Raw genomic sequence first — 17173 nt, 5'->3', positions numbered from 1 at the left:
TCTTATTGCACAAAATATTACTCCATGTGTCCTTGAACTATTTAACTTACAAAACCTCTTTTTGGTACTATTCAAATAAAGTGTTTCCCTGGGTGTTGAAGACCAGATAACCACACATAGGAGCAGATAACGGGTATAGCACGAGTCGTGTGTGCATCTTCCTGGAACTCGCTACAGATGAGAATGGGGAGAATTCTTTTAAAAGTCTAGATAAAAAGTCATAGAGCCGGCTGGATGGGTCGGCTATCTGGAAAGCAACATTGTAGACGGTTGGACTCACCCTCCTAAACAATGCTTGCAAGAATGCCGCCCCGCGACAGCCACCCGGCTAAACTGAAACCTGGGTGCTGGTCAGCTACCTACAGGATGTCATCTGGAGGTTACGAATTCAACTTGGGCTCTGACTAGGGAGGTAGACGTCTTCCGTCCAGTAACGTAGCCTATAGCATCATTACAGTCAGAAAGAATCTTGACAATTATATGACCTCATGCCACTTGCCAAAATGATTAAGCAAAGTTTCGTAGATATTTGAGGATCAACATGAAAGAGGAAGAAAGGTTGAAAAAAAAGGTTGTGTTAAGTAACACTTGTCCACACGGTGTTAGTCACCCCATCACAAAGACAATCTGTCACTCCACCTCACAAACGAAAACAATCGAAATCATTCGCCTCAATGTCCAAGTATGCAAAACTGTTCCACTCTTAAAAAAACAACAGATTTTACAGTGGTTATTAAAAGCACTCTCTTCCAAAACTTTCACTTTTCGTTTCCTTACTTAGAATGTACAGTACTACATAATGTTAACTTATTAGACTATTCTTCTACATATCCCACAACTGTCAAACAGCAAAGACACAATCAAAAATTAAGAAAAACAATTATAGCACCAGACTTTGATATAATCACTCTAATACCAGTGGGACTATTTCAACCTTCAAAGGAGCTTGAAACTGATTTAAAACTGGATTTACAAGTTACTTTGAAAAAGCCTAAAATAGTACACTTGCAAGCGCATTACCTATTAACCATGTTTATGGGGAGTTCATTCAGCAGTTCTTCAAAAATGCATCAGTTCTTCTGCAAACAACCTTTTTTAAAAACACTCCTTGGCACTTTACCAGGCCTCACAACACTGTGCAAACTGTTATTAAGAAGTGAAAAGTAAATGTCATCACCCTCATCCTGCCTAGAACTTGTTCCTCCAAAGTGCATCACCAAAGAGGACATAAATCCCAAATGCTGAGACCAGGCCAGCAGCGTTAGTATAGCATGTACCCGTGTTCAGAAGGCACCAGCTCTGGCATTGAGGCAGAAGTCAGTGTGTCGCAGCGTTAGGCAATGGGGATTTTTCTAACCGACAAGTGAGTAGAAATCCTATTAAGATAAAGGGCAAAAATGTTTAGTACGTATGTTTGAAATGCATTTTGGAAAAGAAAAAAGAAACGAAATGCTAGACTTTTAAGAATCTGAAAGCAGAAAGGGAGTCTCATCTTTCAGCATCACAAAGGCCCATAACTAAAGCAATATACAAATGAGAAGTAAACAGTAAAAAACAGTAAACTTCCTTGAGTGGCCAGAACCAGGGCCTATTAAACCCAGATGAACTTTTAATGCATGACAGTGTCCAAGGCTCCTGAACAGTTTTGCACAGAAACACAGTCAAGTGCTACTGCTTCTGCATCTTTTGCAGAACAACTTTTAAAAAGAGCAACTAAAACTTATATGAAAAAAGTGAGATATACGACAGTCAATTTAGGGGTGAATATGTACATAAACTATAAGATTTGTATGAAACTGTTTTGGGAACAAATTAGAACACATTTTTACTCAATGCATAGACACAAATTTTATGAACATCACTATAACAAAAACAAAACCATGGTGATTTTATTTATTTGTTTTTACATTAAAAAAAAACAGGAAGTAACGAAAATGTTGCCTATTTGGTATTTATAACACATGGGCCCAATGGAAGATATTTGTTCATTCTAGGATAAACACAATAAAACAGTTTTTCCCCTTTCCATTTGGCTGAGATCTACTTTTAGCGATCATTTAAAGCGTTTGATTGAATAAACGTAGCTAGGCTTTGGCGATCTGAATTGTGATTACGTAATCTAAGGAGACCTACGTGACCGCAGATATCCATCAGTGCCACTGTTTTCAGGTTCACAGCCCTGAGATATAGGATGCGGCTGTGTGAGTAATATTTTTGGGTCATTGAGTTCTCTAGGCAGACAGCAGTTGGGTGAAACAGTTCAGTGCACATGGCTCTCCACAAGTTATCTGTTTTGTTAAATATGATAGACGTTGTGTGTGTGTGCGTGCGTGATTTAATACCTTTCATGAAAATGCGTGAAAGAAACCTGATGGAGATAAATACGTCTTCCGTCTCAACACAATTTAAGTTGAACGACGTTATTTTATTTACCCCATTATCAACATGTCGCCAATCCAAACCAGCAAACGTATTTGGCATATTGTCCATCAAAGTTGTGTTCCTTCCTGCATGGCACATAATAGAATGCTTATATTATCATGGCAGAGTCAGTTCTTTTTAAAAAATTATTTCAAGCCCCGAATAGCAGCGTTTTGAAATGACCAAACCGACAGTCAGGAACCCGTTTTGCTAAGAAGTCGCACATTGCCCTCTAGCGGTCAGCGAAGTTTATCAGGCGTTCAAAGGCGCATGCGACTTATCCAACGTCACCTGACGTCCATCGAAGAAAGTCGTTCTCACAGCGTTCTCGCGTTTGGTTTGTGCCTTGTTCAGTAAGTTAAAATCAAATAAATATATTTTACAAATCACTCGTATACATTTGTAGCACTAAAAATGATTTTATCATCAGTGGTTAAATTTATCGTTCAGCTGAAAATATTGATCCTTAAGCCACCCTTTCTAGATCAGTGAAGCCCATATTTAGTTTGAACCCATGATTTCTGAAAGATGCACTGCTCTGTTGCTTAGAGATAATGCGATTTTCCTACTGGGCTTTTGCAGCAAAATTACATCTTTTATAACTATAACCTAAACATGCAGACGCATCTCCTTGTCATTTTGTTTGTCTACCCGTTGGCCTGGCTGAAATGACTGACTCTGCTGAGGATGTATTGAGAACTTCAATCAGCCTGTCGGATCTGACCAGCTCTTCATCAATTTCTGATAAAGTCTTTGTACACTGGGGTAGGGTCTGTGCTCTTCCTCTGTTGTATTTCTCAGGATAACACAATTTCATCTTTGTGCTTTGTAACTGTTTACATGTTTGCCTGCTTGCTAGGCTGTGAGCTCAGTGCCGCCCAGTCCGTGACTGTGTTTGAGGCAGAGGATGATCTTCTGGAGAATCAGTTCTTCGTCAAAACAGTAAGACAACTCACTCGTGGATTCCCACAGTTCAAAGCTGAAAAGAACGAGAATTGGCCAGAGACAACTAGCAAGTGTTATTTGAGGCAAAGTTGCATAACTTTAAACAAAAGGAAACAGTTATTGTTTGGAGGAAATACTGTAATTATTATTTAACAATTGCAGTGGGCATGTCAGAAAATGTTTCAGCACACTCTGTAAAAGATCTTGAGGCATGGCTTGTCATCATCAACAACTCAGCAAAAACCTGGAAAAACATAATTCAGCCAAGAATGGTTAGTGAGCATAAGCAATGCTTAAGTAACTCTTAAGTTACTTAAGTCTGCAACTCTGAAGGAAATTAATTATTTGCAATGTTTCTTGATAAAGCATATCGGTCCGTTAATTATGATTAGCTGCGTGGTCCTAATGTGCACAGAACACAGTTGCCTGCTTAAAACTGCATGCTCTGCCATATGCAGTTATTGAAATTAACTCAGGTGAGGCCCCTGCCACCATCTTTTTAGTTCACGACTGATGAACAAGAACAATCTAAATAGATACGGCTGCTTCTCTGTGCATTCTGCAGCCTCCTTGATCAGATGAATGAGTTTTATCCATTAACCTCGAGCTCGTCAAGAAAGGTCAGGTACATGAAAGCATCTTGTCCAAATGAAGGATTTTAGATTAGGTGTGCGTTCAAGATGGAATGTGTGGGGGTGGGGTGAGAGTGGGTATCAGTCAGGAAGCCAGAGCTGATCATATTCATCTCCGCATGTTCTCTCTACTTAAGTAAATAGATGTGTTCACTGCACATACTGAATAAATCACTGGCACTGCTCGTGTGTGCCAACGGTGTGGGTAATTGACTCGGCTGCGAGTTTACTGGGACCCCGAGAACGCAGAGCGCCACGGCTTCTCTTCCCCACACCACTAAGCGTTTAGGGGATTATTCGAGGTTAACTCCCACCAGGTGGCACTGTGGCTCAACAGACGGCTGCTTTTGGGGCGAGCTCACCTCGTTCTACGGTAAACGGTGTTTGAACTGCATATCACTGTCGCCTGCTGCCCCCGTAGATATGCCTGAGCGCGGAGGCGGCCGACGAGATGCACGTCGTGTCCGCGTCCGACGCCGCCGGCGGATCCAGACCGGTGCCCATCGCCACGCTGCGGCACTGTATGCCCATGGTGAGCCTCGCCGCTGATCAGGTGCCGCCTTAAACCGGCGAGCCGTGGCAAAGATTAGAACACGACAGATTCACAAACTCAGACCCACTTTCTATGGCGTTGCAGGTCAGTTTCCCCGGCTTGGAGCTGATTCCACCGGTCACCTTCAAACTGTGTTCGGGCAAAGGGCCGGTATTCATCTCGGCTCAACATATAGCATGTGAGGGCTGTGTGTCAGAAACGTGATTTCCCATCGCACTGTCTGTCATCGGTAATTGCATCGTGTACTTACATCATGTCCTTGCCTTCATAGTGAATCCTACAGAAATCACAGAGGAGGACGAGGAGGATGAAGGGGGCTTCAGCACTGACGTGCTAACAGTCTAAGCCCAGTTGGAACCTCCTCCCCTTCTTCTGGGCACCATTGTGGATGAAACTGACAGGCTGTTTAGAAATCAGAATGAATGCCTCACACCCGATTTGCAGGGTTTGGACATGCTATTGATGTGACATTTAACTTGCATGAATGTGTTCCTTGCCTGTGTGAACGTGATTGAAAGCAGAACTGGAAAAAAAAAAAAAAAAAGTATAAAGGTACAAAAAGGTGCGTTTGTTTACTTTTTAGACTTCAAGGAGATGATCAGTAATGCAGAGAAAAAGGGGTGGAGAGAACGTTTGCCTGTATAAACAAAAACTACTATATGGTACTATAATCAGATTTTCTGCATTCCTTTTATTCTGATCAGATTCCGACGAGAAGCGTTTGGCAACGCAATCAGTTGCTGGAATGAATACGTTCCAAATTTCAAACAAACCAGAATATCTAATGAATGAATGATTATCTACCTCATTATCTACCTGATTAACTTGGGTTAAATCGTTGTATACTCTGTATTGTTTATTCTGTAATTACACTATATTTTAAAACAAATATAAATCAGTATGCCTATATGTAAAATAAAACTCAAAAAGCCAGAAATTTAGATATACATTAGATTGAGACTATAATTCTAAAGTAATCAACAATAAACAAATTTTAATGTACAGCGGTTTCGAATGTTTGTTTTTATTTTAAGATGGCAAAGGGTCACTGCATACTATGTATAACCGCAAGTAATTGCAACAGGCCTACAAAAAATGAGCTGAAACCAGTTTACACGATGATATAAAATGTCTTATCATTTGGGGGCAAGCCACTTGTTGCCAAGTATCGCGCTTCCGCCTCGGCTGATATCCTAGCAACAGAGAGTAAACACACCTGTTTAGAGACTGAGCGAGCGGTTTAAGTAGAGTTAAGCAAAACCGTCAGAGAACCGATCGCATGACGAAATGTCTTCATATTCGGTGTTTAGCCACATCCCCGTGGCTGATCCGAACACAGGGGCGAAACTTTTCTCAGATTTCAATCGAGACTCCCACCGCGACAAGGTTTTCCTAGCGGGGAAGGGTGAGTATTAACGGGAGGTGCAGGGTCACGCACAATTTATCACAAGTTGCACAGGTGAAATGTTGAGAAACTAAATTCAATATGTATATAATGAACAAGTATGAACATGAAAATCATAAACATCATTGCAACGAATAACCTCTGACTTATTTTGTGTGCACTTCTAATTATATTCAGAGTATGTCGGCGAGGGTGGTCGTTCCGCGCTGCTTCCTCTTATCCGGAAAATCAAACAGCAGATGAACTCCGACCCGACCCTTAACCCCGAGTATCTGCCTTCGCTGGGGCTCCCACATTTCACCAGGAGAGCGTCGGAACTGGCCTTAGGCAAAGACAGCCGCGCAATTCTGGAAAATAGGGTGACTGTCCGTTCTCGTTTCTCCTAATCACGCGTCATCCAGTAGGTGCAGTCTGTCTACTTGATATATTACCCTGTTGCTTAAATGCGCTAGTTAATATATGATATGGCGCATCATTTGCGGTGGTTCTCCAGCTGAACACACTGATAACACGCCAGAAACGAAAAGTATATATGACCCGTGCTTTGTTGGGCTGGGGGGTGGGGGGCGCGTCCGCGACAATGGCACTAAATGTCGATGAGCTGTAAGCTAAGGGCAGCTGAATGCAAACATTTACACTCGGTGCATTCAATTATCGTTCTGAAATTCAAGTTCACGTTCACCATAAAACATTACGATGACAGCTAGAGCTCCTAAAATGGAACGTTTGATATCCGTCTTTTAAAACTTCTTTTTGAATTACGAATAGTGGCTCTGCCAGGAATGACCTTCATGCCCTCATATCATGTAAATGCATGACCGATTCAAAACACCACAGTGAAATCGCTTTTCTTTCTGTCTGTTTCGTTCGTGTACTAAGCAAGCCATTCGTCGTTCAGACTTTGATAACGGGAGAGGTAGAGGGCACTGGAACGCCAGTGTTTCAGTCCTGTCCTTCGGGGACAGTGCTGTAATAAACCTACAATTAAACCTCCTATTCCAACATTCGTTAGAACGATGCCCGTTTTTTAAAAGCTATTCTTTAACCAAGACGTCGCAAACCAAAAGATAAAAGGAATATTTCAGCTAATCAAAATTTAGATGCATCAAAAAAGTTTAGATGCATCATTTAAATAAAAAAAAAAGCCAACACCCACTCAGCCGTAAAGGGCACAGAATTCGTTTAAGCAGAGAACAGGAAGAACTTCAGTGACAAGAAAGCAGTTCTGTAAACACTGTAAATGCAGATGTTACACCACTTTGTCACAACCCACTAAAGATTTGAAGGAATATTTGAATAATTTTCTCTTCTCATGGAGTTTTAAAAACTTGAAATGCTTGCTTCTAATGTAAATGTAAACAAAAGTGCACACATTTTACCATTCCCCAGTCTCATACAAATGTAAGCACAAAAACAGGGAAATTTCATCATGTTCTCCGGTTACTGGGTGAATAAATGAACATTTTAATTTCAGTTTTCAACTTGAAAGCAATATTTAGCTATGGCTTGATGGAATTCTGGTAGCACTAGCTTCTGTGACCCATGTTTCTACTTCTAATATTTCTTGCTTGTTGGTTAAGTCCACGTGATCAAAATACTCCCTGCATCCTGCTTTCTCAGGACTCCAATTCCCAGAACACTTTGGGGCACCCTCAGAGATCATCATCTCCAGAGTACTGATTATCACCCCATGTGCTTGTTTAAGTAACTATATTTAAGCAGTTCCTATAAAACATCTCTTTGGGAGGTATTTGCAATTTCAATCGGCCTCATTGGTGTTATCTTATTGTCATGTCAACTGTGCATACTAAGCATTGTTTCTGGAGAGCCTTTGTCGTGTTTAGAACAAAGCTTTCACTTTGTCTCTCAGTTTCTGTCCTTATGCACCATTGTTTTGGATTATCAGGAATGTGACTAACCTTGACGTCAGTAAAGCCTTTTGTATCCATCTCGTCTGCACATGTCTGAGTTGTTCTGAAAAATGATGAGAGCGTCATCACTCCTGCAATGTTCAAATGAGCGTGCAGCAGTAGTTTATCGCCATTTAGATCAGTTATCTGAAACACTGTGAAACATGCGGTCCTTTTCTTTTCATTTCTTTCTTTAAGAAAATGTGATCTTTAATTTAATGTATTTATGAAATGACAAGAGGTTTAAAAGTTTTCTATTAATCAGCCTGGATTGCTTCATTCAGATGGTTCAGGTTAAGACCTCATGCCAGGAGACAAGGAAACCAGGAGAACACCTGCAACAAATTTGTCATTTTCAGTTCAAAGGAATATCTTAAATGTACAGAATTATGCAAACCATTCCAAGTTTCTGTGACCAGATGATTAAAGGATCTCTGAATTCCTAATCCAAGGATATGTAAATATGAATATAAATTTAGAGATTATACAAAGGGCATTTTAAGGATAGGCAAGAAAAAATATTTGTTGTTTCATATTGTACATGGAAAATACTGTATATCTGAGGTCATTGTTTTTCTGACCTGCTACTCAATACCTCATGCTTTTGTTGTCATGTGATCATTCAACCTTTTAATGACCTGGGAAGGAATGAGCTTTTTTTGCATGGAGTCTACCAATACATTTTGTGTTGAGGGTAAGTGAGTATTAGAGTTGTGGAAGAGGGTTTTAGGTTTTGGTTTATCAAAGAGATCCATTCACCACCATCTGATTTAAAAATGTAATAATAACAATGAGACAGTGTTTGCAACCATAAACTCTGTTGTGTAGGATATGACCTAAAGCCTACAAAGGAGAGAGTGAAACAAGGAGCTGTAGAGAGAGGGGGAAAAAAAACAGCAAAAAACCAGAACCAGAAGAACAGAGCTCACTCAGGGCTCACTTTCCTTCCCAGATTATTATAATCATTTTTAAATCTGATGGCTGGATTCTGCACACAGCTGAGGTCCTTGTTTCCTGAAATGTGGACCAAGGATTGTGATCATGAATCTTAGTTCAAAGATTACTTGTCCGCTTGCAGGCTGCAATGTGATGAATGACAAAGCGTGTCAAACCCTCATATGCAACTGTGGCGATTAATCTTACCAAAGCTCTCACTGAAATCGAACCAATGTGTGGTACTTCTAGAGAGATATAGGAAAAGGATGTGTATGAAATGTTCACCAGATGGCTGGCATGCTTGCTGGCAGTGGAAGGTGGGTGGAGAGTTTGCGAGTGAGTTGGAGTCTGGTGCTCATGCTGGTTTTCCCTGCAGGTCATAGGCGTGCAGGTGGTGGGCGGCTCTGGAGCAGTGCGCCTGGGGGCGGAGCTGCTGAAATGCAGATATGGCGATGGCTCATCATGGCGAGGCCCTGTCCTCCTCCCATCTCCGTTTGACGGTGGGTGTGGACCACTAGTGGGGGCGAGGCAGGCGTTTGAGGTTGACTCCTTATAAAGACAGCACAATAAACACTACATTGTGATTAAATTGCTACATATTGTGATTGTAGTATATTCACAGCACGTTGGTGAAGCCTTAATGTGTCATAGTTAAAGACTATCCTGTGCTGTTTTGTCCAAAGTCATTTAGGTTTGTTGGATCATTTGATTAATCAAAACACCCACAGGATATGTGTCTGTAATCGCTGTGATGTTAGGATGCTATTAGCACATATAAAATATTGGCATTTTGTTGAAATTCACTTGAGGCTTTTTGTACATCTGACAACAGTATATATTAGAATCACACTGTTTTTAATAACCAAAAGGAACAGAGCGTCACAAATAATGCAAAAAAAAAAAGTTATTTCCAAATGTCAGTATGACATAAGGCAGTTAAGTGAAAATCTGTTGTTCAGGCACAGCACTAATGGTAGTGAAACAGCTCCCTCAGTGGGGTTATGGTCATGTTTCATTTCATACCAGCAGGCATCTTTGACTATCATTTTTTCTTTTACAGAATCATTATCTTGGATCTTTAAGGCAGCAGGTGTCGGAGATGTTCAGTGCTACCACTACTGGGATGGCGAGCAACGAGGTGTGTGTGTGGGGAAGATGATGGAGGACTTGGAGAAAGCTCCAGAACAAAGTGTGGTGGTCCTCTCCGTTGTGGGACACTGGCCCACCGGATCTGATCTCTCACAGGGCGAATGGAAGCACGTGGTGGAAGTCCTGGGGGTACTGTCTCACAGTGTCATTTCCTCTGATAGCATACTTATATAAAGGTCCAACTATTGAAAAATGAAATAAAAAATACTATCAGTTATTTTAGCTTTAGAAAAATCGTAGCATTCGGCAATGCATTCAGTATTCAAAATGCAAGTGTCATCCCATATAACAGAAAACATTTTTGTCAGAATGCTTTGGGTAGCCAATGAATATCTACTGTAGAGATTAACAGTATTAAAATATAAAGGGAAAATCATTCCATTATGAATGTCATTATGAATAAATTAATAGTTTACTGTACTACTGTATATGCTGTCAGATCTGTCAAATGTCACACAAGCTGTTAATGGCTGTTATAATGCTCTTGAACCTCTTCCTAGTGTAAGACAGGTGCCTTTAGCTGCATTAGAGTTGAGTCATTGTCCTACATAGTTACTCCCTGGTTTGTCACACATAATTAACTGATGAGATGAATGGGGTGTGTTTCAGCAGGAAACAGAAAAGGCTGCATACAACGCTTGGCCCCCAGCACTCGAGTCGAGGCCCTCCGCTATCGGACGTGGGTTTATGAATGTATTATCAGGTGGCATCTGATTTAATTGTCATTTCATCCCGGTGCCCTGCCCCCCGCCATGCTGTCGCAGACTCGCCGGCTTCTCCCATTCTTCCTGCTGCGTGCCCAGGGGTTGTGCAGCGGTGAGCCGGAGGAGGACGCCTGGCCTCTGAGATATGCCGTGGCTCAGGGGCTGGAGCTCCTCTGTGCCCAGTCCTTCTCCCATAACTTCGGCCTCTACGGTACGAGCACTCACGCGCGTAGCACACTCCCCAAGGCTGGGATGCGGCCTAGCCTCAGGGAGTCATTTAGTGGCACTGAGTGGTGTTTCCACAGTGGTGCTTTGCAAAGAACATTGGCCCTTTATGGCTGCATTTTCATTCCTCTTATACTGTGTTTTCTCACTTTACCTCAGGAGAGAGAGTGGGCCACCTCCTTTGTGTTTTAAAAGAAAATGACAATCTGCTGGCTGTCCAATCCCAAGCAGAGAAGCTTGTTCAAGCACTCTGGGCCCACCCACCATTAGAAGGGGCCAGAGTAGTCACAACTGTACTAAGCAATCCTGCACACCTAGTTGAATGGTAAATCAATCGCTTAATCTGGATTATATATATTTTTCCCCCTGAATTAGCCAGTACTTTTTTATTAATCATGAGGCACTATTATTTCAAGTTGACAGGTTATTCCTACTAATAAAGCATAACAATAGTATAGCAAGCATAACAATGTTTGCATTAGTGCCTAATATCCCATAAATCCACACTTTCTTACAGCAGTGACCATTCCCTTGTGGAAATAGCTTCATGCATTATTGAGTTAGTCATTTCAAACATGCCTCTTCAGGCTGGACGGGCTGAAGGGCATTGCGGAGAGATGCATGGTGATGCGGGAACGCCTTCGTGAGAAGTTGCGTCTTCTCGGGGGCACCTGGGAACACCTGGTAAAGTCCAGGGGACTCTACTGCTGCATCGGACTGACCGGTAAGGGCCAAGCCCCAAACCTGGAACAGGTGGTTAGCAGCAGAGGAAATAAATACAACGTAAGCTTGCATAAGGAATGCCTGCTGGCAGTTCCGTTGTGTCCCCCAGTGATGTGCTAACCATCAACAATCCTAGTGATCTGCAAAAAAATGAACCCACAGGATGATGCTTCTTTGAATTTTGAGCTGTGTGCAGGAATTGGCTGGATGTTAAATGAGCTAGCTAGCTCACTTACAGGCTACACAGAGCATCTGTATTTGACTCAACTAAAATTCAGTCTCAGTTACTTCACAAACGTGGAGATAAAAGGCCTAATCCATAATGATCAAAGGTCACTTCTCAGATTAGCATGCTTAACTAATGCTCCATCCAAATGTTGTGGATTGTTTGTGACATTTAAATGAACCCCTAGAGGTCATCCCTTTCTTCAGATAAAAAGTGTTCTTGGATGGGCCATTATATGTAAATCTTTACCACCTAGAGGATTTATTCAGTGCTTTTTCTGCATTTTTAAATGAATTTTTAATGCAAACCCGCCAGCCCCTGTAAAACTTCTTGTCATGTACTAGGAAAGATTTTCCGCTTTTACTGAAGTCTTGGTGCATGTGCAGATGGTGAGGTTTTGAACTCTGCACCATATGCGCTATCAAACATTTGAAATCCATATGACACTGATAACTAAATGGAAAATGAAAAATAATTGCACTGAAAGAATTAATTCTATCGACCGACCGACCGACTGACTTTATAAAACAGAATTGACTGGGTTTTAGATTACAAAAATTATGTATATGGATTTCACTCATCTTGTGGGAAGATGATGATTGCTAAAATAAATTAAATTCACAAGGCTGATAGATGAGTGCATGTTACTAACCATTTAATTCACTTGTCCGTTAGTTCAACAGGTTGCATTTCTGGCGAGGAAGAGACACGTTTACCTGCTCCCAGAGGGCTGTCTAAACGTGAGTGCCATTAACAGCCGTAATCTTGACTATGTGGCAGAATCCATTCATCTAGCACTGACATCACATATCTGATCTTAAAGACATCAAATAATGCTGTTTGGTTAAGATAACCTTGTTCTCCTCATTTCTTTCTGTCCTGATCATTAATATAGCAGCATCTTTAGGTATAGGTGTATGACTATCTCTAGCCTGTAAAGAATTATTTCCAGGTACATGATATGATTGTAAGTGAATAATTTAAGAGAATAATTAAAATAGCTAGCTACATTTGCTGTGCTCACCGGATCGTTCTTCCAGGATCTGTATGTACACAGCACACAAGCGCTCTTGGAACGGCCGATAGCCAGAAGCAGCAAGAGTATATGTGGTCCAGCTTACTATCATAAAAAGTTCAATTAGACAGGATGGAGGAGAAGCTCAATTACCAATACATCATGTGCTCTGATGTCCTCAGTTATGTTTGCATGAGCCCCATGCACTGTAGCGCCTTAGAAACTGAGCGTGCAAGCTTTGAAGACAAGTCTATCTTAAGGTCTGAATGCAGCATACTGTATGGAGCCTTCACAAAAAGCCATCACAGAGCTGTCCAAATTTGATTTACATACATGTTCTTAACTAGCATGAAATTGCATCACATGGGTAACAGTTTTTAATCTCTCGACGTTTCCAATGTCACCGTGGGTTACAGAGTGCATGCAGGTTCGTGGAAATTGCATGAACTAACAGTACCACTGCCCGTTCGATTAATAAAGTGTTAATTTGCTAACTCGCACTAAAATTTCCTCATATACGCCTGTGTAATAAGAGTAAAGTCAACGGTTGCCATGGCGTATTTGCTTACAGAGTGGAAGCTGTCAGCTCTGATATAGCGCTGGATATTTACATGTGCTTAATCTGCATCAGCGTGGCCTCCAGGCCAGATTTCTCGCTGTCACTTATGGTCTTGTGGTTGCTGCTGCTGAAGGTTTTTTGAGCACAGCTTTGTTATAGTGGCAGTTGGTATCTATATGCAGAGACTGTTTTGACTACTGTGACACGTCACAAAGTATCTGAAAGGAACTGTGTATGATGCATTATTGTATATGTAAAATGTGTCTGCTGGATCAATTAATGATGATTTAATTGTGAATTGTTTATATGAATGAATTACATATGTAAATGAATAAAAATGATACTAATAAAACATTTGTGAGGCTTGTTTATTTATTTAAAGTTTATAGATTTGAGAGTTCAAACTTTTTGCCATTTTGGGTTATGCTCAAAAAGGTATGGAATTTCTATATGGTTCACCTTGAACCAAGGGTGACACTCTTCACTTAAAGTATGTCCAATCCAGTGTGCTCCAGAGTAAAACAAAAAACAAAAAAAAACCCAGATGCTCTGCTGTTCAGTTGCACCACACTGTTAATACATTCAAATGAAAAGATGACACTCTGCTCTCATGATCATTATTTCATTTCAAATCTGCCATTATTTTATTTCACATATTTCTGATTCTCTGGATTTGGGCATGATATTTTTAGAGGTTGTATTGTTCAATCATACAGAAATTATAAGACCTTTTTTCTCTGTGTGTATTGTATTCCTGTGATTTCTGGAAATTCTCAAAATAAATTCCTTCTCTATTGCTGAGTGCTTTTCCATTACCCAGTGGCACTGACTTATCAAAACATGGTGTTCTAAGTACCATATAACAGTCAGAACTTTGGTTGGTCTCTCAAGAAGGAGAAAAGGGAATCCACTTTTATCCTTCAGCAATGTTACTTCTAATAAACATCTACCTTTCTCTCAAAAAACCCCAAAAACCACCCTACACATTTTTGCATAATCAAAAAGAAACACGTGATAAATAATGACAGAATTAAGAGATTCTTGTGTACCAATGTTTAATAATAACAATTATTATTATTATTCTCGGTGGAAGTCAGAATGTTCTTGAGCCTAAAGACCATGAGCATGGCCAGGACATCAGCCCAGTAGACCAAATGAGCTGATAAAGGTCCATCCAGCATTCTCCATTTGAATGCTCTGATGCCTGCACATACATGTACCAGGGGATTGCTGGTTAATGATCTAGGTGCCACCCTCTGGTGAACATTAATCACTGCATCAGATTTTGCCCTATTGCAATGAAACTAGCCGTGTTGTATTGGCTCAGTTTCCTCTGTCGGGCCTGCCGAATCCTGGCCTTGTGCATCGCGCTCTAGGCTGATACCTCTGAAGATACCGAAGCTTCATTTCTCTTCCTTTTGACAAGCCACTCTGCAGATTTCAAGGCAGCTGTGTTGGTACCCTATTAAATTAAATATCACCACTTGTATTGTTATTGCTGGTATAGTTAAAAAGCAGAAACGTTAACTTGTTAACGTTTAAGCTCCTCTCTCATTTATACATGTAATACAGTTATTTCAGGCAGACAGGCTTAATGTATAATTAATAAAAACTGACAATTTCCTTGTTTACTTGTTATTTTTAGGTGTCTATTAGGGAAGTGCCCTTAAGACATGCACTCACTCAGGTGAAGTTCGAGTGACTTGCACTCAGAAAAATAATCCAGACTACACTTCAAGTCCAAATTGCTGTCTCTGGCATTTTTTCAGTGGATGGAACAGCCAAACCGTTAGGTCTCTCCTGTGTTCTGAGAAAAGCATCCAGTTTAGCATCCAAGGCTGTTTATTTAACAATAAAAGCAAACTCTTAGCATTTTACTTGATGGCTACCACCAGCTACCACCACCACAGAACACATACAAAATTAAAGTCTCCTCTAAGCATTTATACTAGACTACCTATTTGGATCATATTTAGCTAACACACTACTGGCCAAGTAAAACTTTTGCTAAGAACCATTGATATGCGGCATGCAAATTTTGATAAAATACATATTTTAGATATTTTTATGGAATTTCTTTAATGTTTTAGGATTTTAGAATACATCTACATCATGTTTACACCCCCCCCCCCCCCCCCCCTTGTCCATCATGCAAGTACAAAACACAGTTGTAACATATATATTTCTTGCATTCAAGATGAGCTGGTCTGCTGTGATTAAATCTACAGCCATCCTTCAAAACACAAGAATCTTCTCTGTGTTGGCACCCAGGCAGTGGAATGAACTGACTGTCCATACAGCTGAGACACCAGCTGTCTTCAGACCCCTTGACTGAGTCACTAAGCACTTAAATATGCACTCAAAAAATCTTTCACCACCCTTTTTTCTATACTCAGGGCTTTGAACACTGATCTATCTATTGTCACATGAAGGTTTGCATTTGAGAGGCTACAGAGTATTTTTGTAAGTCGCTCTGGTCAAGGATGTCTGCCAAATACTGTGTTCAAAGCCTTGGTAAGCCTCTCTGACAATGTTCATATTCTGAAGTGAATTAAAACTGGTGTCAAATGTTAGAGGACAGAGCTAAAACATTTTCTGAGACTTTTCTTACGGGCGGTTATGGGGAGAATACAACTCCAGCTTGCAGAATCTGAGGCACCTTATCATACACATTAATGAAGTCAGTAGAAAAGAAGTGTTCACATCTCTACACACCCATGTTGATGCCCGTAGCGACCAAGGCCAAATGATGTGTGAAAATCCCCCAAACCTGGCAAACTGCTTCTCTAATCTGATTCATGCCATGTGACATAGGCAAAGTATGGCTTTGTTGTGTGCATGTGGCTGTTGCAGATGTGTTGCAGATCTACAGTTTCTTTTAGAAGACAGAAATTTTGTGAGACCCAAATCACGCCTCCTTATTTATGACATGGAATCAACTTAATAAACCAAGCTTGGGTCACTACGGAACATATTTTGGTCTGAAAGACTAATACACTTACAAATGATGCCGCATTTTACTAATATGTAAATTGTTAAATACATCTTAAATATGAAGACATGTCATAAAAAAATCAGAATGTGTTTTATTTGCCAGGTATGTTACATACAATAAATTTGTTTTGGTGCACAGTCCAAATGATAGTGAAGGTAACATTACTGGACTTATAAAGATATACCGAGAGTACAGAGAATAAACTAGAATATAAGATAAAAACTGAGCCATTTTAAATTCAAAGTCAAACTAAACAGAGGTTTAAAAAGCAATATCAAATTTGTACATATAAGCAATATCTGGAGAGAAATATAATAGTATTATATAGAGTATATTCAGTATATTACTGTGTGGAATGTACTTTTTTACATTTCACTAGTGCTACAATGAAGGGGGTGAAGGATATGGGCTAAAGTTCAAGGCATACACTGTGCTTAATGAGCTTAATGAGGTTAATGAATGCCCTGGGCAAAGGGTGCCCTTGTAACCGGTTGTGCTGGCCTTAATGGTCACGAGTCTTTTGCCTGACAGGAAGAGGTGGTGTCTGTGGTGAGATGTGTCAGCTAGGATTATGCCAGCACTCTTCTTGACTCTGCTCTTGTATGTGTCTTGAAGTGTTGGCAGGTTACATCTGAGAATTCTCTCCGTAGGCCTGATTATGCGCTGGAGTTTGACTCCTTCCTGTGAGGTGGAGAAGCCATACCAAATGGTTTTGGAGGAGGTGAGGATGGACTACAGATAGGATTACAGCGAAGAACTGGATCATCAGAGCCTG

The 17173-nt window shown here is 40.7% G+C and overlaps 2 protein-coding genes across 3 annotated transcripts; both read left to right on the top strand.

The window, feature by feature from the left end:
* The first annotated feature begins 2214 nt into the window (after window positions 1–2214).
* On the top strand, window positions 2215–4959 carry npm2a (nucleophosmin/nucleoplasmin, 2a). The gene is made up of 5 exons (XM_027012254.3): window positions 2215–3186; window positions 3281–3363; window positions 4420–4530; window positions 4636–4729; window positions 4823–4959. The coding sequence occupies exons 1-5, from the start codon at window positions 3090–3092 to the stop codon at window positions 4894–4896; spliced, it is 459 nt and encodes a 152-aa protein (XP_026868055.1). The 5' UTR covers window positions 2215–3089; the 3' UTR covers window positions 4897–4959.
* A 790-nt stretch (window positions 4960–5749) lies between these two features.
* got1l1 (glutamic-oxaloacetic transaminase 1 like 1) lies at window positions 5750–13751 on the top strand. Of its 2 annotated transcripts, XM_081703788.1 has the most exons (9): window positions 5750–5956; window positions 6134–6315; window positions 9179–9302; window positions 9863–10080; window positions 10716–10866; window positions 11040–11205; window positions 11468–11604; window positions 12505–12569; window positions 12870–13751. In XM_081703788.1, the coding sequence occupies exons 1-9, from the start codon at window positions 5839–5841 to the stop codon at window positions 12969–12971; spliced, it is 1263 nt and encodes a 420-aa protein (XP_081559914.1). In that variant the 5' UTR covers window positions 5750–5838; the 3' UTR covers window positions 12972–13751. The 2 variants fall into 2 exon arrangements, with proteins under 2 accessions (XP_081559914.1, XP_026868019.2); XM_027012218.3 differs by lacking the exon at window positions 12870–13751 and having other exon boundaries at window positions 5751–5956; window positions 12505–12743.
* Window positions 13752–17173: the final 3422 nt, after the last annotated feature.

This window comes from Electrophorus electricus, chromosome 20 (genome assembly GCF_041902795.1).
Source record: "Electrophorus electricus isolate QZ-2024a chromosome 20, ASM4190279v1, whole genome shotgun sequence".
Taxonomy (NCBI): domain Eukaryota; kingdom Metazoa; phylum Chordata; class Actinopteri; order Gymnotiformes; family Gymnotidae; genus Electrophorus; species Electrophorus electricus.
Note: the sequence above shows the minus strand (reverse complement) of the source record. Positions and strands in the feature narration are given on the sequence as shown.

What these genes read in the sequence shown, in the direction of transcription:
- npm2a (XM_027012254.3), top strand. Translation starts at nt 3,090, where the DNA reads ATGACTGACTCTGCTGAGGATGTATTGAGAACTTCAATCAGCCTGTCG. An exon ending in TAAAGTCTTTGTACACTGGG is followed by an intron (nt 3,187 to 3,280) that starts GTAGGGTCTGTG and finishes CCTGCTTGCTAG; the next exon opens with GCTGTGAGCTCAGTGCCGCC. An exon ending in ATCAGTTCTTCGTCAAAACA is followed by an intron (nt 3,364 to 4,419) that starts GTAAGACAACTC and finishes CTGCCCCCGTAG; the next exon opens with ATATGCCTGAGCGCGGAGGC.
- got1l1 (XM_081703788.1), top strand. Translation starts at nt 5,839, where the DNA reads ATGTCTTCATATTCGGTGTTTAGCCACATCCCCGTGGCTGATCCGAAC. An exon ending in GGTTTTCCTAGCGGGGAAGG is followed by an intron (nt 5,957 to 6,133) that starts GTGAGTATTAAC and finishes AATTATATTCAG; the next exon opens with AGTATGTCGGCGAGGGTGGT. An exon ending in CCTCCCATCTCCGTTTGACG is followed by an intron (nt 9,303 to 9,862) that starts GTGGGTGTGGAC and finishes TTTCTTTTACAG; the next exon opens with AATCATTATCTTGGATCTTT.